This window comes from Bubalus kerabau, chromosome 17, assembly GCF_029407905.1.
Source record: "Bubalus kerabau isolate K-KA32 ecotype Philippines breed swamp buffalo chromosome 17, PCC_UOA_SB_1v2, whole genome shotgun sequence".
Classification (NCBI taxonomy): Eukaryota; Metazoa; Chordata; class Mammalia; order Artiodactyla; family Bovidae; genus Bubalus; species Bubalus kerabau.
The window spans coordinates 54,219,867-54,243,732 of NC_073640.1; the positions used below are offsets into that span (position 1 = coordinate 54,219,867).

The 23,866-nt window shown below is 58.6% G+C and overlaps 1 protein-coding gene across 3 annotated transcripts in view; it reads right to left on the bottom strand.

The window, feature by feature from the left end:
• The window catches only part of MEGF8 (multiple EGF like domains 8), a 44,516-nt gene that overhangs the window by 9,556 nt on the left and 11,094 nt on the right, over window positions 1–23,866 (bottom strand). For all 3 annotated transcript variants that reach the window (XM_055551941.1, XM_055551940.1, XM_055551943.1), the window contains 30 exons: window positions 22,267–22,421; window positions 21,812–21,931; window positions 21,335–21,479; window positions 21,075–21,238; window positions 18,710–18,910; window positions 18,130–18,330; window positions 17,487–17,723; window positions 16,547–16,665; window positions 16,319–16,450; window positions 16,114–16,227; window positions 15,409–15,657; window positions 14,714–14,913; window positions 14,265–14,475; window positions 13,922–14,171; window positions 13,296–13,428; window positions 11,592–11,839; window positions 11,394–11,504; window positions 11,116–11,234; window positions 10,532–10,739; window positions 9,836–10,016; window positions 8,886–9,049; window positions 8,092–8,236; window positions 6,834–7,065; window positions 5,574–5,697; window positions 5,221–5,434; window positions 4,853–5,067; window positions 1,897–2,104; window positions 1,543–1,702; window positions 925–1,117; window positions 80–250 (listed from right to left, as the gene is read on the bottom strand). In XM_055551941.1, the coding sequence (XP_055407916.1) occupies window positions 80–250; window positions 925–1,117; window positions 1,543–1,702; window positions 1,897–2,104; window positions 4,853–5,067; window positions 5,221–5,434; window positions 5,574–5,697; window positions 6,834–7,065; window positions 8,092–8,236; window positions 8,886–9,049; window positions 9,836–10,016; window positions 10,532–10,739; window positions 11,116–11,234; window positions 11,394–11,504; window positions 11,592–11,839; window positions 13,296–13,428; window positions 13,922–14,171; window positions 14,265–14,475; window positions 14,714–14,913; window positions 15,409–15,657; window positions 16,114–16,227; window positions 16,319–16,450; window positions 16,547–16,665; window positions 17,487–17,723; window positions 18,130–18,330; window positions 18,710–18,910; window positions 21,075–21,238; window positions 21,335–21,479; window positions 21,812–21,931; window positions 22,267–22,421 (5,324 nt within the window). The remainder of the gene's footprint in view (window positions 1–79; window positions 251–924; window positions 1,118–1,542; window positions 1,703–1,896; window positions 2,105–4,852; window positions 5,068–5,220; window positions 5,435–5,573; window positions 5,698–6,833; window positions 7,066–8,091; window positions 8,237–8,885; window positions 9,050–9,835; window positions 10,017–10,531; window positions 10,740–11,115; window positions 11,235–11,393; window positions 11,505–11,591; window positions 11,840–13,295; window positions 13,429–13,921; window positions 14,172–14,264; window positions 14,476–14,713; window positions 14,914–15,408; window positions 15,658–16,113; window positions 16,228–16,318; window positions 16,451–16,546; window positions 16,666–17,486; window positions 17,724–18,129; window positions 18,331–18,709; window positions 18,911–21,074; window positions 21,239–21,334; window positions 21,480–21,811; window positions 21,932–22,266; window positions 22,422–23,866) is intronic.

A 23,866-nucleotide genomic window follows, 5' to 3' on the forward strand; every position in this document is an offset into this window, starting at 1 on the left:
GACAGGGCGATCACAAACCAACACGGACCAGACCGCTCCTCCTTCAGACCCAGGAGCTCAGGACCCCAGCCTCTTTCACCTCATCTGGATCCAGCGAGTACTTCTCCGGCTCCCTCCTGGCTATCTCAAGCTCCTTCCTGGAGACGCAGACGTGGCTGTTGCCGCGACAAAAGGCGTGGCAGGGCCGGCAGGTCCCTCCCCCAACGGCTGAGCCCACGAACAGTGGGAGGCACTGCTCACAGTGGCTGCCCTGGAAACCAGGGACAGAGTGGTCAGAGGGAGGGAAGGGTCCTGGTGGGTGTGAGAGTGGGGGGAGGTTCTAAGAGCACCCAGCTTCCCTGTGGCTCAGAGAGTCAAGAACCTGCCTGCAATGCAGGAGACTCGGGTTTGATCCCTGGCCTGGAGAAGAGAGTGGCTACCCACTCCAGTATTCCATGGACAGAGGAGCCTGGCAGGCAACAGTCCACAGGGTCGCAGAGTCGGACACAACTGAGCAACTAACACTTTTCACTTTCTGAGAGCACCGTGGGAAGGCAGCAGCAGCTCTGGCATTGGCTTGGACCACCCCAGCCCCTCTACCGTTTAACCCTCCACCTTCACTTGCATCCTCCAGTGACGGGGTCTCAGTCCCCTTCAGTCCAGGGTGTTGAGCTCGGAAAGCCATTCCCTACCTGATCCTAAATGCTGTTCCACGTGTTCACCCTCCCTGGCCCAGCACTAACTCTGTCACACTATTTCCAGGCACTCCACTGTGACACAGCCCCAGAAGGTGTCCCCACTGTCCTCTCATCCCCCCCGAGATGGGGCTATGCCATCTCCTCCCTGCGTCTAGCTCACTGGGGCTTGGGACAAGGCTCGAGATGCCTGAGCGCAGGCGGAAGGCCAGCAGGGCGGGGGGCAGGCCTGGAAACCCCGGGCGGCCACCTTGGTGTGGTTGTGGCAGAGCAGGCAGTGGTCGCGGGCCCCCACGCCGGCGCAGTCGCTGTGGCGGTTGCAGCGACACTCCGTGGAACAGTTGCGGCCGACGAAGCCGAAGTGGCAGCGGCAGTGGTCGGGCTCCACACACGAGCCGTTCACGCAACCCTGGGCGCACACCGGGCGGCACAGCCCCGTCACGCTGGGGGGAGGGGGTGGGGGTCAGGGCAGGGCAGCAGCCGCCCCCTCCGCAGGGCAGACCTGGCTGGCGTCAGGGTCCTCACAGCTTCTCAGAGCCCACCCCGGCCACCCACCCTCTTCTCCACTAGTCCACCCCGCCCCAGGTCTGTCCCATCACTGCCCTGCTCCTGGGTCCAGCCCAGAACCTCCTGTGGGAGCGATGAGCCCCCACTCCAGGGCACCCTCTCAAACCAGCATACCAACCTGCCCTCCCTGGACCGAGCGCCTACCTCAAGCCCTCCTCCACACCTTGGACTGTGGTTCCTTGCATCCTGCTTGGGTCCATGCCCCCATCCTTAACTGCTCCTCACAGGCTCTCCCACTCCACGGTCGGTCTGGCCTGCTCCCCTCAACCCCACCAGAGCCCTGGTCCAGCTGGAGCCTCACTTGTCCATGGTGTAGCCTGCCTTGCAGCTGCACTCGTAACCGTGGGGCCGGTCGTGGCAGTTCTGGGTCTCGTTGCAGTCATGGTGCCCGTTGGCACATTCGTCCTCCGGGGGGCAAGAAAGAAAGGCCCAGGAGGCCCCAGGTCGCCCACACGTCAGCCCTGACATGAGGATATCAGGCTTTGCTGGGGGGCAAGGTCCTCTGTACCTCCCACCCAGCCACCCTGGCCCTTGCTCCCACTTTCCCTGAACGCCACCTGTGAGGGCCCGCAAGTTCATTCTCTGCACCAACCCCCATGTTGGAACCCAAATGGGCCGGCCCCCCTTACCCCATCCCCAGAGCCATCTGTCTCACCGTCACGGGGGCCACTGAGTCCACCCTCCAGGCAGCGGCCGCCCCCATCCTGGCCCCCCCAGGTACACCAGCCACAGTGGGGGCGCCGCAGGCACAGGGCGCACTGGGTTGCCTGAGCACAGCCCAGGGAGCAGCTCTCGGGTCCGCGGAGCAGCCGCCCACAGCCTCCGGCCATACACCGCAGGGGCAGATAGGAGGGGCTCAGACACTGAGGGGAGCAGAAACGGCAGAGGAAGAGCGTCAGACACACATGTCCTGGGGAGCTCCCTGGGCCGCACCCTCTTCTCAGAGACCTCACCCCTGCTGGCCACAACCAGGTGGGCCAAAACGGACATCACCTGGGGCCACTGCATCCTCCCTTCTCAGCCTTTGGAACTGGAAGTTCAGACCGGAAGTCAGGCTAGGGACAGCCTTAAAACTAGACTGTGTGGACCAGGGCTGGCCAGGCCATTTGGATGAACAAGTGACAGCAGAGGAAGCAGGGCGAGGAAAGAGCAGAGGCAGAAGGCAGCAGAGACGAGACCCACACACTAAAGACTAGGAGAGAGGCAGCCTTCCAGGCTCCGTCTCCAGTGCCTGGCTGCACTTTCCACCCACCTTACCAGACGCACCACTGTGTTGGTGCAGTGAGCCCTCTCTACCACCTGGCTTGGGATACAGCCGTTTCTTATAATCAAAGAAAGGCAATGGTCCCAGGTGGACACAGAAACAAGATTCAGGAAGGGGGATGCCAGCCATAGTCTCTTAGAACGTGGAAGAGGCCTCCCTGGCGGTCCAGTGGTCAGGACCTTGAACTTCCTTTGCAGGGGTTGCAGGTTCAATCTCTGGTTGGGGAACTAAGATCCCTCATGAGGCACAGAGTGGCCCAAAAAACCCCACTTTTTTTTAAAAAAAAAAAAAAAAAAAAAGAACCTGGACCCAGCCATTGGGGCAACAGGACCCTCCTGCCCTTGGCTGGGAGGATTTGAGGTCTGTGGTCAGGGGCTGCAATGCAGCTCACACACCATCACTTATTGTGTCCGGGCACTCAGACAGGGTATGCAATGAGGTCAGGAACTTACCTCACTGTGTGAGAGCATTTTATTTACAGCTCTGGCCTTAAGTAAAGTACAAGGGGAAAGGGGTTAGTCTAGGCTGTCTGTCTGGACGTACTCAGGAAGAAACAAAGCAATTGTGCAATCCTGAAATAGAAAACCCTGATTGCTGTGGCCGGAGCTCTGAACCCAGTGTGGTCTACGCCAGTGATGAGCTGACCCTGGCTGAACAGCTGGAGCCAAATTCTCCTCGAGGTCAGGCTTTCAGATCTAAAATTAGTGCCCCCCTTGGCAGACAGCAGGGCCATCGGGAAGGGGGCCGAGAGAAGCCCAAGGCTCCAGTCAGCCCAGTGTTCTCTTCTGGGACCACTGTAGTGGCCCATTGCGATGCTGCCCAACACCATTAACTGCGTTTTCTGGAAGAGATGCAGGATCCCAGCTTGTCTGCTGACCTATGCCCACCGCCTGGCAAAGTGCCTGGCACAAGGAAGGTGCTCGGTGATGAATTTGGTGAAAGGAGAAAGGGAAGGAAGGAAGAAGCCAGCCAGTCAGCGGGGAAGACAGCACCCTGTTGCCTGCCCCAGGCTCTGAGGCCAAAGTCATTCAGAACAAAGTCTAACAGTTACAACATGGCTGCCCTTGAGCCACAGCACAACAGGTCTTGTCTGCACACCTGTTACATTTGATCTGTTGCTGGGGTGGATGCGCAGTGGTATTTTTTTATGTTTTTAGTTGGTTTTTTTTTTTCTGGCCACGAGGCATGTGGGATGTTAGTTCCCTACCAGGGATCAAACTCGCAGCCCAGCACTGGAAGGTGAAGTCTCAGCCACTGGATCACCAGGGAAGTCCCCTTGGCCTATGTCTTTAAAAAAATCCCTGAGCCAATACACTTTAGTTTTTAACTGCTTCTCCCAGAAGTCAGATGTGGCAGCGGCCCTCTGACACTCCCACGCAGCTTCAGCTCCGTGCTATCCACTCAGCCGCCCCACCACTCCCTCCCGCCTCCCAGCTCCTCAGCTGCCTGCGGGCTCTCTGGTGTTGTCTTCCAGTCCCTGGAATCCCAGTAAAGACAAATAATACCAACCTCAAAAATACTTAGGGAGACCTTGTATCACCAGAAGGAGCCCAGACTTGAGGATGAGAGAGGCCTCTGCTTGTTAGAGGAGCCACCGCAGGGGGCCTCTGCCCTTGCAGCCACACTGAGCGCCCCCACAGGAAGCAACCCCCACCCCCAGCCGCTGCACTGACCCTCTCCGTGTGGCACAGACAGCTGAGGATGGAGATCTTCCCAGGGGGTGGGACGTAGCGGGGTGGTATTACTGAGTTTCTACTGAAGAGCAGGCACTGCTCCAGGCTCTAAATAATTCTCCCATCTAATGTGGACAACCCTCCTATGGGATGGAGTGGCATGACACCAAATATATTTGGTCTTTGTCCCGGGTTCCTGGTACTGAGCTACTAAAATGCACAGGGGTTCCTGAGTGATGGGGACGTCTTTCGTTATTCACGAGGAACCCCTTTACACCTAAGTTTATGTTAATGGGGTGACTTAGGGGAGTTACCAGTCACCAGGGTTTAGGGCAGAGACTGAGGTCTCTAAAAACACTTGAACAATGAGATTCAGGGACTTCCCTGGTGGTCCAGTGGTTAGGACTCTGCGCTTTCACTGCTGTGGGCACAAGTTGAATCCCTGGTTGGGGAACTAAGACCCCACAAGTCCCGTGGCATGGCCAAAAAAGAAAAAAGAACAAGACAAAGAAGGAAGAAAGATGTGGGGAGAGAAAGTGGGAAGGAAGAGCAAGTGTGACGGTGGGAGCAGACCTAAGCAGATGGAGGAGGACTGGGGCAGAGGCAGCGGTGGTGAGAAAGGTGAACGTAGCGGGGCGGGGAGGCCCACCCGCACCCCTGGCCGGGTGTGGTACCTGCTGGAGGCTGCTGCTCCAGACACAGTGCTGCCAGCCCCCGTCAGCACCCTTGGAGTCCAGGCAGGAGGTGCAGTTGGGCAGGAGGTGACAGGGTGTGGGGCAGGGCAGCGGGGGCGATGACTCCACCGGCATTGGGGACACGTTCAGCAGCGAGTGGCTGAAGCACGTCCAGTCGTAGGTGGGCTGCACCGAAAGGATGCGGCGGGTCTCCCCTGAGGTTGGGGGCGCAGGGATTAAGTGGGTCCAGGTCCCTTGCCCGCTCCCCACCTGCCCCCTCAGACCAGGCCGCTGAGCCCCTGGCGTCCCTAGAGCAGGAGTCCAGGCTCCCTGGACTCTCCTCTCTGGGAGCAGCCCTTGGCGCTCACCCGTCCTCTTGAACTGCCGCGTCCACATGCACTTGCCCTCCCTGGTGCACTGCTCGCAGTCGGCCGCCCCGCACACAGCCTCCGAGCAGTTCCCGGCCCAGAAGACCTCGCGCTGGTTGATGCGACAGTCATTCTCTGAAGTGCAGGACCCGTTGCGCCCAATGCAGGCACCCTCGGGGCAGTTGGTACACCACTTACAGCGGGGGGCAGAGGCCTGCGGGGGAGGTACTGGCTCAGAGGGGTTGTCAGGGCCCCCAGCACCCCTCCGGTCTCAGTCACTGCCACTTGACCCCAGGTGAACAGCCCCATGGTGCCTGAAACATGTTCCCCACCCCTCCCACCCCATCACTCACCTCTCCATCTCCAGGCTGCAGGGTCCGGGGATGGCGGGCTAGGCACTCGCTGCAGGTCCGCAGACGTCGACATTCTTCGGGGGAGTGGGGCATAGGGGAGCAGGGGGCACCACCACAGCCCAGCCTGGAGAGGCGGGAGGCCTGGCCCATCACGCTCAGCCAGGGTCCATCCTCCCCACACCCAGCGCCCCTCCCTGGTGCCTCCTGGACACTGGTCTGCAGGCCCCGCAGGTCCATCTCAAACTGGCCTCAGCACAGGCCTCCCAGACCGGCCCCTCCTGAGCTCACTTGGTAACAGTCCCACGGCCACCTGTCATCCCAGGCCAGAGACACTGGACAACACCCCATGTCCTCCTGGCACTCCGCCCATGGAGGCCTCTGTCTCCTAACTTCTTCCCTGACCACCCCCTCCTCCCCGACCTCTGCAGCCCCCTGCCCAGGTCAAGGCTCCTCCTCTCAGGCCTCCACCTGCAGCCTCCCCTCCCCATCCCCTCCTCCATGAGCCCACCCCTGCCCTCTCCTGCTCACCCCTTCGGTGACTCCCCATCACCCACGTGGAGGCTCGCAATCCCTGACTCAAAATCCTTGAAGGCATACACATTTCAGAATTTTCTAGGTTTTAGAAAAGCAGTGGGTGTACCCACTGTTATGTAACACCCCAAGCAGAGTCTGGGGGAGCACCCTAAAAATCAGACCCTATAATAGTCTGTAGTACACACGGTGACACAGGTAACGGGACAAAACAAAGCCCAGTAGTAGCCTCATGTCAGCAAGGGTAACTGCGGCCAGTACAGTTTGTGCTAAACCCAGCAAAGTACTTTCAGCCTCCTGAGATGCCTGGATTCCCAAACTACAGACAAGGAGTCTCCGGAGCTGGATGTAGCCCAGGGTGGCTGGGCCCTGGAGCCCTCTCTGAGCAGACCCACCCACCTCTCCAGGCTCAGTCTTCCCCAACTCAGGTGTTTCTAAAAGCCACTAGACAAAGCCTTACTTCTGAATCTTTGTGGTCTAAACGACCCCAAGCTGGTCATTTGGGGCCCAGTTCAGACTCAGCTGCCCCAGCCCACAAACAGGGTTCCCCACTCGGGTACTCCCCATGCCTGCCCCGCCTGTGATGAGCCGGCCCTTCTCCCAGGGGAGCCGGTGTCCCGACCAGACAGTACCTGCCTGAGGCCTCCCCAACAAGCCCGGCCCAGCACAGAGCCCCCTTTGGACGGCACCAGTACCACCCACCCATGTGCTGTCAGTCTCCACGGTTACCTGTGGGCCTGGTCCCCAGACAGGCAGGCTCCATGGCACCAGGTACAGGCCCCAGTCTGGTTACAAGCTTCGGGCGAGGGCAGCAGGCGGCAGGGGTCAGGGGGCAGGGTCAGGGCCAGCAGGCGGCCCAGGGCCACTCCCCCAAAGCCTCCTGAGATAAACAGGCGACCCCCTACTGCGGCCACGGCGTGAGCCACAGACTCTTCCATTGGCGGTCCCACCGAGGCTGGGCCTGGGGAAAGACAGAAAGTTCAGAGACAGGGAACAGGTGGCTGGAGGCAGAGATTCACTCACAGGAGCCAGTCAGAGAGGGACGCTGGGCAGAGAGACAATCTAAGAAGAGCAGAGACAGACAAGAAAAGGCAGGGAGAAGATAGACAAGGCCAAACAGAACAAGACAATCAGACACACAGCAAGACAGAAAGAGGGAGAGAGACACATCAACAGGAAAAAGAACAGAAAGAGTGGAATATAAACAGAGGCAAATTTTGTGGAACCAGACCACGGTGGTGGGTGAACAACGTTGTGGAGGTACTGAATGTCACTTAATTCATTTGACAGTGGCTAATTTCGTTACGTGAATTTCCCCTAAATTTTCATTTTTTAAATTTATTTTTATCGGAATGTAACTGCGTTACAATGTTGTGTTAGTTTCTGCTGTACAACAAAGTGAACCAGCTATCTGTATACATATATCCCCTCCCTCTTGGACCTCCCTCCCACCTCCATCCCACCCACCTAGGTCATCACAGAGCACCTACACTTTTTTAAATCCTAAAAAAATAAACAGTCACAGAGTGGTGGAAAAGATAGATTAAAAGCAAAAGAGAACTAGGGACAGAGGAACAGAGAGAGAAACAAAATGAAAAGGAGACAGAGACAGAAACACAGTCAGTCACATACAATGGTCAAATGAAATACAAAGGCAGGATACAGCCCCTTGCCAGCCTATGAACTGAGAGGAAACACCCTCACATATAACAGTCATCTGTAGAGAATGGGATTACGGGGGATACTTTTCCTCCTTTATTACGAATTATCTACCACAACTTCATAATCAGAATTTAAAACATTCCTAAAAAAAAAAAAAAAAAGGAAAGGAGGGTGTTTCCATGGGTGTTGAGATAATGTGGAGAGGACGGGAGCTTTGCCTGTTGGTCTGAAGGGGTCCACAGGACTGCCAATGAGTGGGGGTCTCAGGCCAGGCCAGAGAGCCCCCTGGTGGCCCCAGGGCCTCCCGGGAGGGCGGCGGACTCACCGATGAGGTCGGGCAGGAGCCAGGTGTTGCAGTTGACCTGGTAGAGCAGCACGTCGCTGCTGAACTCGTCGGGGTCTGAGCGCCCCCCGAGGACCACCATGGTGTCCCCTAGCAAGGCCGAGGCGTGGAAGAGTCGGGGCCGGGGCTGTTGGGGGGACACGTGGCAGGGTGGCCTGTGAGAGCCCACGTCCTCTGCTCCCTCTCAGCCCACCCAAGCGCCATCTCCTTTTTGTGAACCCCCAGAACCCTCATGCCCCATGTTGTTCCCCAGGAAGCCAGCCTGGATGGCTTGAGATGAACCCCTGGTTTCTTGTGTGACCTCGCCAGCTGGACTGGGGGGTCTCCTGCTGAGGCTCATACTTTCATCTCCCTTGCAGTCTAGCCCCAAGAAGGGCTTGGAAACTTGTTCATGGATGGAAAATGCAGCTGTCTCTAGGCACCCAGGTTTCCTGCTGTCACTCACACTGACTCCTTTGGCCTTGGAGGCGGAAGCACAAGAGACCTCAGCTCCCTGTTTCATAGCTGGGGGGCGCCAGGAAGGGGAGGGGCCTGTCAGGGCCACACCCAGAGTATGGGAGCACCAGGTCAGAACACAGGCCTCTGATCTCCTGGTGGAAGATTCTTACTTCCAGGTCAGCAGTAGAAGGGGAGACTTGGGGGAGGCGGGGTGGAGGGAACTGGAAAGGAGGCAGAGTAGGAATCCAGGGTTGAGTCACTCCCTGCGGCACTGGGAAAGGAGGGGCCCTCCTCCCGCTCCCCCCAGCTGAATCATCTCTCTGGCCCTTTTTCCTGACCTTTGCTCCCTGAGAAGGGGCCAGCAGACTCCAGGTGCGGTCAGGGCAGTGCAGGGAGTAGAGCTCAGGGGATGGGGCTGCCAGCTCCACGTGGAAGCGGAAACCCCCGAACACGTAGAGGGAGTCGGTGGCCTCGTGATACACAGCAGAGTGACCGTAGAGACCTGGGGGTGCAGGGAGAGTGAGCACAGAGGCTGGGGTAAGGGCCGGGGGTCAAGAAGGCCCTCCGGGCTCCCCTTCTCGTGACCACGACACCACCCTACCAGGCCCTGATGCCGGAGACCTGGGAGCCTTTCTCAACACCTCCCTCTCCCTTCAGTGCTAAAGAACAGCCATTGGAGACTCTGGGAAAGGGAAAAGAGGGAGACAGGGTGACCAGAGGGACCTTGGGGACAGTGATCAAAGAATGCAGAAGGAAAAGGACAGGGACTTCCCTGGTAGTCCAGTGGTTAGGAATCTACCTTGTAATGCAGGGGATGAGAGTTTGATTCCTGGTTGGGGAACAAAGATCCCACAGGCCATGGAACTACAGAGCCCTCATGTTACAACTACTGAGCCTGTGCGCCACAGTTAGGCAGTCCGTGCAGCACATCGAAAGATCCCATGTGCTACAACTAAGATCCGGTGTAGCCAAAGAAAGAAAGAAAGAGGAGAGGGAGAGAAAGGAAAATACCTGAGGGGCAGTGTTCTAGAGCCTGGGAGAGGGAAAGTGCCCCATTGCTACTAGGCAGGAGGTGGGGCAGCTTCTCATGAAGTCTGGGAAGGGTAAGGAGAGAAACTGAACTTCTCAAAAGACAGCATCCTGAGAAGGTGGGTGAGTGACGGGGTACACAGAGAGACAACAGGTGTAGGGGGCAGTGACCACAGAGTACAGGAGCGGGTAGAGAGGACGGTCAAGAGTCAAAAGCGCTGTGCCCAGCCCCCACGCCGTGCCCTGTCCCCAGGCCCACCTGTGGGGGGCGTCCCGCTCTGAGCCCCAGACACCCAGGTGCCAGTAGCCAGCTGGTACTCAAGCAGCTGCTGGTTGAAGCCATTTTCCGGGGAGTAACCACCCACCAGGAGCAGAGATAGGCCTCGGCGGGCAGTAAGTGTGTGACCAGCAACGGCTGGCAGCTCCACAGTCTGAGGGGCCTGGGGGATGAAGGTGGAGGTCACCAGGGAGAGGGGCAGAGATCAGGGGTCATTTTGTGTGTAGAAGCAAGGCTCAGAGCTCCCCATTCTCCCCTTGAACCGCTAAGGGGGAACAGGTCAGACCCCAGGCCTTCCCACCAGTCATGGTCCCGGCAGACAAGCAGACCTATCACTATTTCTGCCTGCTTGGTGTCACTTCTTCAGGTGGGAATAGCTTGGGGTTCCTCTGGGAAGCCCTTGCTCCCCGGCTCTTACTCTGGCTGCACAGGGCTGAGTGTACCAGCTCAACAAGGGGACTGTGTCCCAGCCTGGCCACCCAGAGGGTCACATCCCCTTGGCTGGGGACTGGCTCAGGAATTAAGTGTGACCCAGGACGGCCAGGGAAATTCAACTTCTGGGACTTGTGCTGGGGCCCCAGGAGGAAGCATCCTCCTCCGGGGGCAAGGATGGCTGGAGCTGCTCTTGCCATCCCTGCTGGAGCCTGGCTGTGGGGACCTGGGGATTGAGATGCTCACCTTCTCCTGCCGCCACTGCAGGGTGGTGAGGTTGAGGACCCAGAAGTCCCGGGCGACGCCCCCAGCTGTGAGCCCCCCCAGCAGGTACATGGCCCCACGGCCAGCAGGCACGTAGGCAGCAGCGTGGAAAGAGCGAGGGGAGGGGCCTGGGCCCCCATCCTCGGCTCCTGCCAACATCTGTGTCCACCGCCGTTCACTCACTGAGTACCTGGGGCCAAGATGCAAAAAAGCAGCCTCATTATGTGGCAGTCAGCCCATAACCCCCTGGGGTGACGTCCCCCCACTGTACCCCAGCATCCCCTGGGATCACCCCCCACTTGGCAGGTACCCCAACACCCCTAAGGTGACCCTCCTATGACAATCACTGTGCCATCCTCTGGGGTACCACCACCCCAGTAAGCACCCCAGCCCCTGAGGTAAGCCTCCTGTGCAAGCATCCCAGCATCCTTTGGGGTGCTGTGGGTACACCTGTGGAGACTTTTCTGCACCCCCCCACAGAGGACTCTTATGGGACAGGCGTCTCAGCCTCCCCTGAGGTGACCTTTTGTCATTCAAGCGTCCCACCTCCCCAGGGCTGTCCTCACCTATACAGGTTTCCCAGCAGCCCCTGGGGCAGGCCCAGGCCCCCAAACATCCACAAGGTGGCATCAGGTCCCTCCACCATCGTGTGCCCCAGGCGGTGCAGGAAGCGGCTGGCAGTGTCCTGGGGGTGGGGCGCAGACAGGAGGGCTCAGGCAAGGTCATTACCAAGTGGCAGGCTGGGTACAGGGTCTCTGGGGGTAGTCTGGGGAGTGGAGCTGGGAGAATGATCCAGGAGGCGCGCTGCACGGCACCTCCCTGGGGAGTGGCATCCATAACTCACGGCTGAGAGGCGGCTGTCCATGAGGGTCTCCCAGACCAGCTGCCCACCATCCAGCTTCATGGCACAGTCAGGACCCCCAAAGCCCTCAGCACAGACGCACACGCCCAGGCTCTGGGGGACAGCAGAAGCAGCTGGGGGGGTTGCCCTGATTAGCACCTCCACCCCCGTCCCACCTGGCTTGCCCTCTTCTACCCGTACCTGATTACACGTCCCCGCCCCGTTGTGGGCATTACAGTTCTCAGGACACACAGCCATGCGGCAGTGCGGGCCAGCCCAGCCCTGGGGACACCGGCAGAGTCCAGCACCTGGGACCCCATCCTGGGGCACACACTCCTGGGGGACAGGGCAGCTCCCGGGGCCCCCTGACCCACAGCGGGCAGAGCCCACGGAGGCGTTGAAGCCCCAGGATGAGGAGCCATTGGCCTCCCAGTGCAGTACCAGCAGCCCTGTTGGAGGAGAGAGTCCAAGGCTCATCACAAGGCCGCAACAAAGTGATATCTAAAGAGACAGGGGTTGGGCGTCCCTGGTGGTCCAGTGGTTGAGACTCCACGCTCCCCATGCAGGGGGGATGGGTTCGATCCCTGATCAGGGAACTAGATCCCACACGCCACAACTAACTGCATGCTGCCAATTAAGAGCTCACATGTTGCAACTAAGCTCGTGCTACAACTAAGACCCAGTGCAGCCAAATAAATAAATATTTTTTAAAAATACAGAGTCGGTAGGCCTGTGGGCTCTCTGACCGCATCACCTCTCACCCTCCCAGCTCTTTGCACTCCAGCACCACTGACCAGCTTCCTATTCTCAGAACAGGGAGTTGTTTGTCGTTGTTTAGTCGCTAAGTCATGTCCGACTCTTTGCAACTCCCTGGACTGTAGCCTGCAGGGTTCCTCTGTCCACTGGATTTCCCAGGCAAGAATAAGGGAGTGGGTTGCCATTTCCTTCTCCAGGGGATCTTCCTGACCCAGGGATCGAACCTGCGTCTCCTGCGTTGGCAGGCCGATTCTTTACCACCGAGTCTCAGAGCCTGGGTGGGCATCTGCTATGCCTCCCTCAGTAGTCGTCCTTGCCCACACCGCCCCCTTCAGGCCTCAAGTAAAATTTCACTTCTGCAAAGAATCCTTCCTCACCTCCCCAGACAGGCCAGGTCCCCAGTCCTTTCCATTTCCTCTCGTTCCTTCTCAAAAAACTGTCACTATTCTGACTATAATTTGTTCACTGCTGTTTGTCACATCCCCTTCTGCTGTGAGTCCATGAAGGCAGTGCCTGTGTCCCTGATTCCCTTCAACACACCCAGCATGGAGCCCAGGCAGGCCCAGCTTGACAGCTGGGTGCTCAGTAAACGTTTGCTGGGTGAAATGACACAGAGGACCCCTCAGCTCTAGAAGCTCGCTGTGCAGGGTCTGGGCGTGCATGCCATCGCCAGCAAAACAACTCCAACTCTGCCCTCTCACAGCCTTGCAGCCACTTGGTTTTACGAAGCACTTCAAATGCGGGCCCTTTCACTGCAGAGTAGCATCTCTGGCCCCCACCCATGGGATACCCCTAACCATGGGATACCAGTAGTACCTCCAATGGTGACAATCAGAACATTGCCAGACATAGTCAAATACCCCAAGGGGCAAAGTCACTCCTGGTTGAGAACCACTAGGCTGAGGAGATGCTCAGGGGCCACACCAGCTACATTCTGTGTCCCCCACTTGGACCTTCTTTCCAGAAACACAACCCAGGCAGTACAATCTTCAGCTGAAGAAACTGAGACCCAGAGGTGGCAAGGAATTGCATCACCCAGCAAATCAGTTGCTGGGACAGTCAGGCTGGGTCTTGAGCCCACCTCAGGCAGCAAGGTACAGGGACAAAGGACAGTCCAGGACAGCGGTCCCATTCCCCCAGTGCCCATACCAGACAGGGCCTGCACAGTGAGGGGCCGGTCCCGCCGCTGGCCGCAAAACGCAGCGATGAGGCTACGGTCCGACTGGACGACACCAGTATCTAGGAAGCGTGGGAATCCATCAAAGGCCAGGACGTAGCTCAGCTGGAGGGGTGAGGAGTCAAGGATCAGGGGATGATGAGGAAGAGACAAAGCGATGCTTGGGGTCTGGGAGGAGAGGAGCTCAAAAAGAGAGAGCAATCTGAGACGGGGGCAAAAGCTGCTTGAACCACCTAATTTGACTGTCACGCTGTGGCATGGAGGCCACCGTTCCCATGCCTGTGTTGACAGCAGACATGGTTAATCAATCAGGCACTTGTGCATGGAGTCTCTCAATACACAGATCCTGGCAGCCACTATCAATCAATCAGAGTTGGCACTCAAGGTACAAACGTTTACCATGCCTGGACTGGGGAATGGGAAACTGGGGTCCAGGAAACAGGAGGCAGCCTGGGAAGTGGGAGGGTCTGTGGGCTGAGGAACAGAGGGGTAGGGGCCTGAGGAATAGAGTTGGGAGGGACGTGGGGGCCAGGGTCTGTCTGAAGGCTCCCCCTGGGTGGGGGAACGTGGGCCCGTCATGAGCGCCCTTGGTGCTCACCGTGCACGGGGTGCTGCTGTCGGGGGAGAAGGTGAGGGTAAGCGGGGGACAGAGGGTCCCTGGGGCACAGGGCTGCAGCACCTCAGTGGCCGAGACAACCCACACACAGTAGGACAGGCCAGGCCCCGCTCTTGCTGCCCCGCCACCTGCAGGCAGGAGCCCCCCAAACCGGCGTGAGCCCAGTGCCACTGAGGACACGTTGGTGAGGAGGGCACGACCCCCACATTCCCGGAAGCAGGAGCCACCTGCCCTGGGGGGAGAGAGGAGAGGCAGCGTCAGATCAGTCCTGTCCTGGCCGCCAGGTCCCTGCCCCGCACCCCGGCCTGGCTGGCCCCTGGCTCACCGAGGGTCCCCGTAGTAGCCAGAGGAGCAGAGCTGGCAGTGGGCACCCTCAGTGTGGTCCTGGCAGAAGCAGAGCCCGCTGAGGTTGTCGCAGTGGCCTCGGCGAGGGTCCCCATGCCCGTTGCACTGGCAGGGCCGGCAGCCTCCGGAGCCCGTGGCGTTCCCGAAGCTTCCAGGCCGGCACCGCTCACACTGCTCCCCCCATGTCCAGTCTGTGGAGGTCCCCGCAGGCAGGAGGCAGGGTCAGGGGCCAAGGCAGGAAGGAGCCCGACCCTGTCTGACCCCACCTAGCTCAAAGCAGGGCAACTGGGACCCAGACTGAGGAGGAAGTGCAGATCCCAGGAGGGAGGGCGGGCGCTGAACAGGCAGTGGGACCGAGGGACCTGGAGCTGGGGGTGGGGACTCAGGAGCCCCGGGGAGGTGCCCGAGGCCAGCGGGCTGGCTGCTCACCCTGGCACTCATCGCAGAAGCCAGGCCCCCGCTTGTGGCAGTGGCTGTGGAAGTTGCAGCCACAGTCCCGTGAACAGCGGGGGGCGGGGGGGCCGGGGGCCGGTGTGGGAGGGGGCAGGTCCGATGTCCAGCCCAGGTCACACACGCAGGTGAAGTCTGGGGGGCCGCTGCACACACCGTGGCCACAGTCCTCCAGGCACCTGAGAGGGCGTGGCGGGGGTGGGGGAAGGATGGGCAGGCCTGGAGCCCCCAAGGCATCCACCCCCTCCCGGCTCCACCCCAGTATCTCCATAGCAACACCATCAGAAGCTACTGCCTGTTCCAGGATCCTGGACTCCGTGGGTGGCCCTGTCTCCAAGGTAACCCCATCACGTGTAGTAACTCCTGTCTCTATAGAAACCAAATATCACCACTGGTGATCTGTTCTCTGTGAAAACCCCTTTCAACTTGGTCCTCCTCCATCTCTATGGCAACCGTGGCCTCCAGTCCAAGGGTGACCCGTCTCCACAGTAACTGTGTAACACTGAGGACCCTGCCGCTCTAATGAGGGCCTGTTCTGCCAGGTAAAAACGCAAGGCTCACTGGGGAGGCTGGCTCCGGGGAAGGCAGCCTAACACCAGGATCAGTTCCTCCCAGCGTCTCCGCCCGGACCCGCCCTGGGCCGACGTCTCCATGGAAACCCAGGCCCCACTCACGTGCGGTTGCAGTAAGTGACGCCATCGCCCTGGTAGCCCCTCTGGCAGTGACACTCGTAGCTGAGAGGTGTGTTCAGGCAGGTCGCCCGCAGGTGGCACCGCGCCAGGCCCAGGCGGCACTCGTCTACATCCGGACAGCGGGCATACGCCCAGCGGGCAGGGAGGGCCACAGACAGACCCAGGCCCTCCCCGACCCACAGGGAGCAGTTCCCCCCACTCAGAGGCCCCGAGAAGTCCCCCTGGAGGCAACTGCGGGGAAGGGGGTTGAAGAAGGCGGTTGGGGCGGAGGGGCACGGTAAGGAGAGAGACAGAGAGACAGGGACAGGGAGAGAGGAGATAAACCAAAGAGACACAAAGATGAATATGGAGACAGACAGAAGGAGAAATGGAAGAGAGGCAGAGAAAACCCCAGGGAAGCCAGGCAAAAACGATTTTAAAGGACGGGGGTGGGGGTGGGGGGGCGGGGCGTGGATATAGACAAAGGGAGACAGAGGGGAAACACAAAGATCAGAAGAAAGAAAACAGAAGGGAAGATGAGAGAAAACAAGTCACAGAAACAGGGAAAGAGTTGGGAGGGAGAAGAGAGAGAGAGAGAAGGGGGAGAAGAACAGAGAAAAAGGCCAAGGGGCAGAGAAACAAAGAGGGCGTGAGAATCAGGGTGGGCAGCGAGCCCCCGCGGCCCCGCCCCCGGCCCCGCCCCCTCACCGGCCCAGCGTGGGGTTGTCCTCGTTTCCACACCAGCCACACTCGTGGCTCTGCAGACACTCGTGACAGCTCGGGAAGCGGTCACAGCTCCGGCACCGAGGCTCCGAGTGCACGCTGCGGGGAGGCGGGTGTGAGGCCTCCCGAGCCACCCCCGCCCCGCCCCACCTCCACCCTCCCCTTCCCCGCCTCTGCCGCCGGCCCGCACCTGTCGTCCCAGCCTCGGCAGCCCCCGTGCGGGTACCGGGCCAGGTAGGCGGCGAACAGGAAGCAGGTGCGGGTGGACTGGCACCAGGCGCACTGGCTCGAGTTGGCCAGGCAGTCGTCACAGGTCAGGCGCCTGGGGGCAGGCAGGGCACGGGGGCACTGGGTCAGGGCGCGGCCCGGCCCCCCCCACACCCTCACACGCCCTCTCCCTGGGTCCAGTGGCGCTCACTGGCTGCAGAGTGGGGGGCACTCTTCCAGACTCTTCAGGGCGCCCCGACCCCGGCCGCGCCGACTGCACGCCGCGTCCCCCTTGCGGCTGGTGCTCTGATGCCACTCACAGAAGGGGTCCTGGGAGGACGGAAGAGGAAGAGCCCAGCTGAAGCTTCCCCTGGGCCTCCTGGCGCCAGGCCCCCAGCACCGGCTCACAGATCCCTGGTCCAAGCCCGCCTCCCTCCTGTAGCCAGGGAGATCCACGGGTTCTGCCTGACCCACACTGCTCGCTTTGGGGGCAGTAGCGCCACTTTGTGTGGTCCAGGTGGGGCTGACCCAATCCCCAGGATCCAGAGATGGGCAGGAGGTCACCCTCCCTCCCCCCAGCCTCACTGGTCCAGGAGCTGGCACCAGCCCCAACAAAAGCACAGGAAAGGCTCTTTGGCAATCTCTGTTGAGCTGAGGGATGGCAGTGTGGTAGGCACAGGAAGGTGTTCTCCTTCCCCTTGGGACTCGAGTGCCCGGGGTGGGGGTGGGAGATGAAAGTCTGGAGCCCTTGAGGCTCCCTTGACCCTCCCAAGGAATGAACTTCCAGGGAAAATGAGGACGTAGAACGGAAGGAGGTGAATGGCTGACTACGTGGCTTGAACTTCTGGAGCCAGCAGGCCTGAAGACCTGCTCTCGGGCTCTGCTGTCCAAGCGGATAACGCCCCTCTGGTGCAGAGATGTCCAGCTCCGTTCTCCGGTCCCTGCCACGTGCAGAGTCATGCCTATGTCAAGCCCGCTCTCCAGCCCCTCTCCCACCTGACTCTCACCTGCTAACAACAAGCGCCCCAGCTGTCTGCCCTCACCACTACCCAGGGTCCCTCAGCCAGTCCTGGGGACCCTCCCCCCAGGGCTGAGTCGCCTGCTCTGGCCAACTCCGCTCCAAGACCTCCCCGCTGCAGCCTGGTGCACACCTGGGTGCAGGCATGGCAGTCGCGATGCTCCTCGCAGAGCGGGCAGAGGGCAGGTACCAGCACGAGCAGGGACCCGCCGGCCCCAGCGTCCCCACAGTGGGCGCCGCTCTGGCGCAGGTGGCAGGTGGCGCTGGCCAGGCACCAGCCGCAGCCCTGGTCTGCCAGGCAGCCCAGGCAGGAGGAGTAGGAGGCGCAGGCCGACGAGCGGTAGGGCTCCAGGAAGAAGAAGGAGATCTCCTAGGGGTGAGGGTGTCAGAGGAGGGTGAGGGCTCCATGCTCCAGGTCAAGGTTTGGGACAGGGATCAGTGTTTGGAGCCAAAGACTTAAGGGTTTGGAGACAAGGCTGAGAATTTGGGCATGCAAAAAGTCAGGATCTAGGACACTGGGAGACTAAAGGGGATCGGGGTTTGAGAGAATCTAGAGATCAGAGGTCAAAGTAGGGAGGGCAGAAGTCAGGGTCAGCGAGGTCAGGGTGGGAGGCCTCGGAGATGTGGGGAGGGGTCAGACTCTGGCGGTCAGATGCTGGGGTCTGGGAGGTTCAAGGTAAGGCCCAGAGTTCAGGAGTCAACAAGTAAGAGGTGAGGGTCAAGGGAGTTAATTCATGGCCCTGGGTTCAGCAAGTCCAGGGCGTCTGGGTACTTACGCTGCCACCTGGCACGCCAGTCCGGTCCCACAGCAGGGTGAGCTCACTGTGCCCGGGGCCTGCTGAGCCATTGAGCTGGCCCCGGATCTCTACTGCATACTTGTGGCCCCGGCCGGGCAGTGGGAAGAGGCGAGCTGACCCTGGGCGCTGCAGCCGCCTCGTCTCCTTCTCCTGCTGTGCCACCCAGCGCCCCACCTCCTCCTGGGGGACAGATGAGGCCCCTGAACATGCCACCCACACTCTGGCTCCTGAAATCCCCAAGAGCCCCAAACCCACCAAGCACCCACCCCCTCCAGGGAAGAGGAGGGCCTGAATTCCTTAGACCCTAAGAACCTCCCAGCACCCCCAAACCTCCCAGTGACCCACCTTCTCCTCAGGGGAGTCTGACCTGGTAACTGAGAGCTTCCACTTTTTTCAAAATTCCCCTCCAATTCTGTTCAAATGAAGACCCCCCCAGGCCCCCCCTCCACTAAGGATATATCCCAGGCCTCCAGATTCTCCCCAGTACGACTCCCCGCCACACACCTATGCCCCCTGTATTTATCGCAAATAGCCTGCTGAGTGTCCCAGGCATTCTTACCATGTTTTCTGTGTCCGGGCCCCGGGCCATCCGGGCCAGCACATGCAGGCGCTGGGCCCGGGCCCACACGGCCACATCCTCAGCCCCAGACCCCCCAGGGCCTCCCGGCAGCAGCGGGTGGATGAAGCCACGGTAGACCAGGGACACGTCGGTCTCTGAGCTCGGCGTCAGGGTGATGGTCGTGCTGCGGACGATCAAGACCTGTGCCGGCCAAGCAGGGGAGGCGAGCTTGAGGACCTCTCTGCCCGGCCCCGTGCGTCTCAGGCCTCTCCAGCCACAGCCGAACCGAAGAGACCAAGCAACCTAATCTCCTCCTCTGTTTTACTAAATGGGAGTCTGAGGCCAGGATTAGGGGTGCAGGGGTGACAGACAGCTCACCCATCATCACTCTAGGAAGGGAGCTGGGCTCCAACTCGGATAGCAGACAGCAGGGTCCCAGGCCCTGCTCATCTCCACCTCTCATTAAACTCCAGGGCCCTGGACCTCTCAGCAGCTTCTTCCTCAACATCCTATCTTTCCACTTAAGCCCTTAAGAGTCCAGCTCCCTTAACTAGGGGGTTTGGAAAACTTCCAGGTTACAGGTTAGTGAACACATTCATGTTCCAGGAAGATGTCTCACCCCAACTCTGTGGGGACAGAAGATGAGATCCCTTCAGGACCTCACCCTATGTATCCTGCTCTTTGTTGTAAAATGAACCAGTATGTAAGTTATAAGTTAAAAAGATAAAAAAAAGGAGTCCAGATCCAACATTGAGAGCAACGGATGTATTACATGATTTACTGCTAGTATGTGTTTTTATAATTGTGAAAGGGGGAACAACCCAAGTATTCATCATGGGTTCGTGCATACTAAGTTGCTTCAGTTGTGCCTGACTCTTTACAACCCTATGAACCATAGCCCAACAGGCTCCTCTGTCCATGGGATTCTCTAGGCAAGAATACTGGAGTGGGTTGCCATGCCCTCCTCCAGGGGAACTTCCCAATCCAGGGATCAAACCAGTATCTCTTATGTCTCCTGCACTGGCAGGCAGATTCTTTATCACTAGGCCACCTGGAAAAGCCCATGGGAGACTGTTTAAATAAACTAGAACACTACGGCATTCAAATGCAAATGGAATATTATGAAGCTGTTAAAAAAAGAGAGAGAGTGTTTCCCAAGTTCTGCTATGGGAAGCTTGCCAGGATACACCAAGAAAAAAAGGAAAGCGGCAGTACAGTGTAGACGGCATGTTACTTTTTCCGCAAGAAACAAAAATAATTAAATATCAATTTACTCATATTTGAATAGGTAAACTGTGGAAGGATAGATTAGAAATCCAAATGTGCCACGCTACTGAGCCCCGTGCACGAGTCTGTGCTCTGCAACAAGAGAAGCCACTGCAATGAGACCCCCGTGCAATGCAACAAAGACTGTCCCCCTCACTGCAACTGCAGAGAGCCCACCATAGCAACGAAGACCCAGCACAACAAACAAATGATTTTTTAGCAAAGGAATGAAGCTCTGACACGTGCCACTACACGGATGCGCCTCGAAAACGTTTGCTGAGTGGATGAAGCCACACACAAAAGGCCATGTATTACATGATTCCATCGTACGACCTATTCAGGGTTAACAAATCCAGATACAGTGGATTTGGTCAGTGGTTGCCAGAGGCCAAAGGGAGGGAGGAGCGGAGAGTGGCGCCTTAATGGATCTGGGGCTTCCCCTTGGGGTGATAAAAATATTTTCGAACTAGAGTGTGGTGACTGTTGCTCTGTATCGTGAACGCGCTAAATATCACCAGGGTAAATTTTATGTTGTGTGTTATCTCACCACAGTTTTTCAGAAAAAAAAAATTTTAAGTCAATAAGGAAAATCAGATCCTTGAATGTGAAGACTTAAGGGGTAAACACAAGAGTGATAAAGGTCCATGTGAGGGCTTCCCTGGTGGCTCAGTGGTAAAGAATCCACCTTGCCAATGCAGGAGACACAAGTTCAATCCCTGGTCCGGGAAGATCCCACATGCCATGGAGCAAATAAGCCCCTGTGCCACAACTATTGAGCCTGTGCTCTAGACCCTGAGAGCTACAACTGCTGAGCCTGCATGCTGCAACTACCGAAGCCCACACACCCAGGAGCCCGTCCTCCCCACAAGAGAAGCCACCACAGTGACAAAAGCCTGTGCACCGAATCTAGAGAGCAGCCTCTGCCCTCTGCAACTAGAGAAACGCCTACGCAGCGATGAAGACCCAGCACAGCCAAAGCCAAAGATAAATAAACAAATTTTAAAAGTTTTTTTTAAAAAGATCCATTTGAAAAAAGGAGAAATCTTAAGACCAGGCCCTTCGACACTCCATGCTGGGCTCCTCACCCTGGCTTCCCCACCTTGTCAGGCTGGGAGGCGTTGGGTGGCTGCTGGAAGGTGAGCAGGTGCAGGCCAGGCAGGAAGCTCTGGGTGACACAGGCCTCCAGGGAGGTCACAAAGACAGGAGCGGGCCCCCACCAGCCCACGGTGCCGGAGATCTGCTCCCCGCGGCAGCGGGCCTGCTCTGTAGGGACAGGAGGGTCAGGAGAGGGAAGTCGGTGTGCGGTGGCTGGGCCGCCCCCCACCACCCACCCCGCCAACGCTGCTACTGGACACTCACCAGGCCGAGGGAGGCAGCTCTCATTGTGCACGCACCAGCCCAGGGCGCCGGGCCCCTGGGGGGGAGCCGCACTGCTGCTGAACGCCAGGCAGGCCTGGCAGTCACCCAGGAGACGGCTCAGGCCCAGGCAGCTGGCAGCCGGACACTGCAGAGAAGGGACACATGGCAGTCACCACCCACGGGAGCTTAAGGGACCTGGGATTCAGGAGTCTTGGGGCAGAAAGGTCAGGAAACTGAAGAAAGGGACTGAGAGCCGAGTTGGAACCAAAAAGATCAAGAGGACGGGGTGGGGGATCTAGGGACAGATCAGAAGTACAAAAGGATGGGGAAGAGGGTGAAGGGTCAGGAATGCCCATCTCAAGAGTGAAAATGAGTCTCCCAAGTGCAGCAAAGTCCGTCTCGACTTGGTTTAGGCAGAAGACGACACTGAGGACCAGGTCTTGTGCTAGGGGACAGAGGATGAGGACAGTCACTCACAGCCCCCAAGGGAGTCCCAGGAGGCGGGGCGGCTTGACAGGCCCCCTGACACCAACTGCATTCGGGGTCTCGGGAGCAGACGCTGTGGTCCGTGTACATGGAGCAATAGTCCAAGTGGTACTGCAGAGAGGTGGGCAGGGAGGAGAGGATGCTCAGACCTGGCGCCTGCTCCCACACCCTCACTCACCCTGATGGCCCCAGGGGACCCCAACTGCTCAGATCACTGAGGACCCCCGTCCACTTCTCCGCAGCCCCAGGGACCACTGCTCCTCTGCCCTCAGCCCCAGGGATCACCATTCCTCTTCCCCTGGACCTGGGGTCTGACCTCCCTCCTATCACAGCCCTCCGGATCTCTTCCCTTTCTCCCAGGGACCCTCTGCCCACAACTTCCCTTAACCATGGGAACCAGGCCACCTCCTCCCCAGCCACCCTCTCCCGGTCACCCCAGTGCTCACGTCTGGAGCAGGCGCCTGGAATACAAAGGGGGGCACTTTGTAGGCCATCAAGTCCCCACGAGGCCGGCCACTGTACCCCCCGGCCACCAACAGGACACTGCCGCCAAGCACAGCCGCCACGTGTGAGTACCGGCCACTAGGAGGCGCTGCTCGGCCTAGGAGAATACAGACCCCTCAAGGACATGAGACCACCCCCCCAACTCCCCCTCTCACCTTCATGGTTACCCACCTAGAGGACCACCCTTGACCCCCCCACGCTTCGACTCCACTTGTCCAATGCGACACTCCCAGCCTGCCTGGCCCTGCTCTGGCCCAAGTTCTCTCACCTCCTGGAGCTCCCACACCGCTGCCCGAGTCATCTTTCAGACAGAGCATCTCTCTGGGATCAGGACTTGGGTTCAAATCCTGGGTCTACCAATTCCTTGCTTTCAAATCACAGATCAACTGCTGACTAGTTGTGTGACCTTGGGCAAGAGACTAGATTTTTCTGAGTCCTGGTTTCCTCCTCTGTAAACGGAACCTTGCCCTCGGGGAGCTGAGGTGGGCTCCGTGGCTCACATCTGTCCCGACACCCGCCTCCCTCCAGGGACAGCCTCTGCATTTCCTCTGGGAAACCAACCCTCCCACTCACACTCCCCAAGGCTCAAGTCGAGCTGGCCTGGACTCTGGCAGCAGTGGGGCTTGAGCTCAGGCTGATAAGAGTCAGTGACTAGTTCAGGGAGGTAACGTAATTCCTACTATTCTTGGGGAAAAGACACTGTCTTTTTCCCAGGCATTTTTTAAAACTTTATTTTATTTTTAATTAAAGGATAATTGCTTTACAATATTGTGTTGGTTTCTGCCATAAACCAATATGACTCAGCCATTGGTAAACGTCTGTCCCCTCTCTCCCGGCATTTTAAGGGGGGCGAATATAATCACAGCACGGCTGGTGACCATCTACAAGAGCAAACCTGCCAGAGCCTGAAGGAAACCGGGCTGAGAACTGGAGAGACATGGCTGAGGCCATCACACGCGCACCTGGATCCAGGCCAGCCTGCAGCCGGTTTTCACTCAAGGGAGTCAAGACACTCTTCTTTTTGCTTAAGCAGTGGGCTTTCTGTCGCTTACAACCAAGAGTCCTGACCGAAGGGTAAGAGGTCAGGGATTGGTGACTCCCTCACTCTCTTACCTATTTGCTCTGTAAGTTCAGGGGACCTGGCCCAGGGATCAAAATCTACAAAGAAAGAAGAGGCCTCCAGAAGCCTCACACTCTGGGCTATCCAGTGAGCGAGCCTAAAGCAGGGCTGGGATCGGAGGCCTCCAATGCTAGGCCAAGGCTTTATCTCTGATGGTCAAACAGTTCCTTAGGGACCCTTCCTCCTGCCCACGCCTTAAATGTTACTGTCCCTTCTCTTATGCTTGTCCTTTGTCCCCACCCTTCTATTCAATAGGGTGGGGAGAACAGATGGGCCTCTGGGAAGTCCAGAGCCCGCTGAAAGGATATGCCTGGCTTGTGCACACAAGTGTCTTTCCGAGGAGAGGGCCTGTGACTTTCTTCCCATTTGCAAAGCTGCCCCTGATCTCCTGAGCTTACAAGGCTTCTCCATGCGCCCTCCAG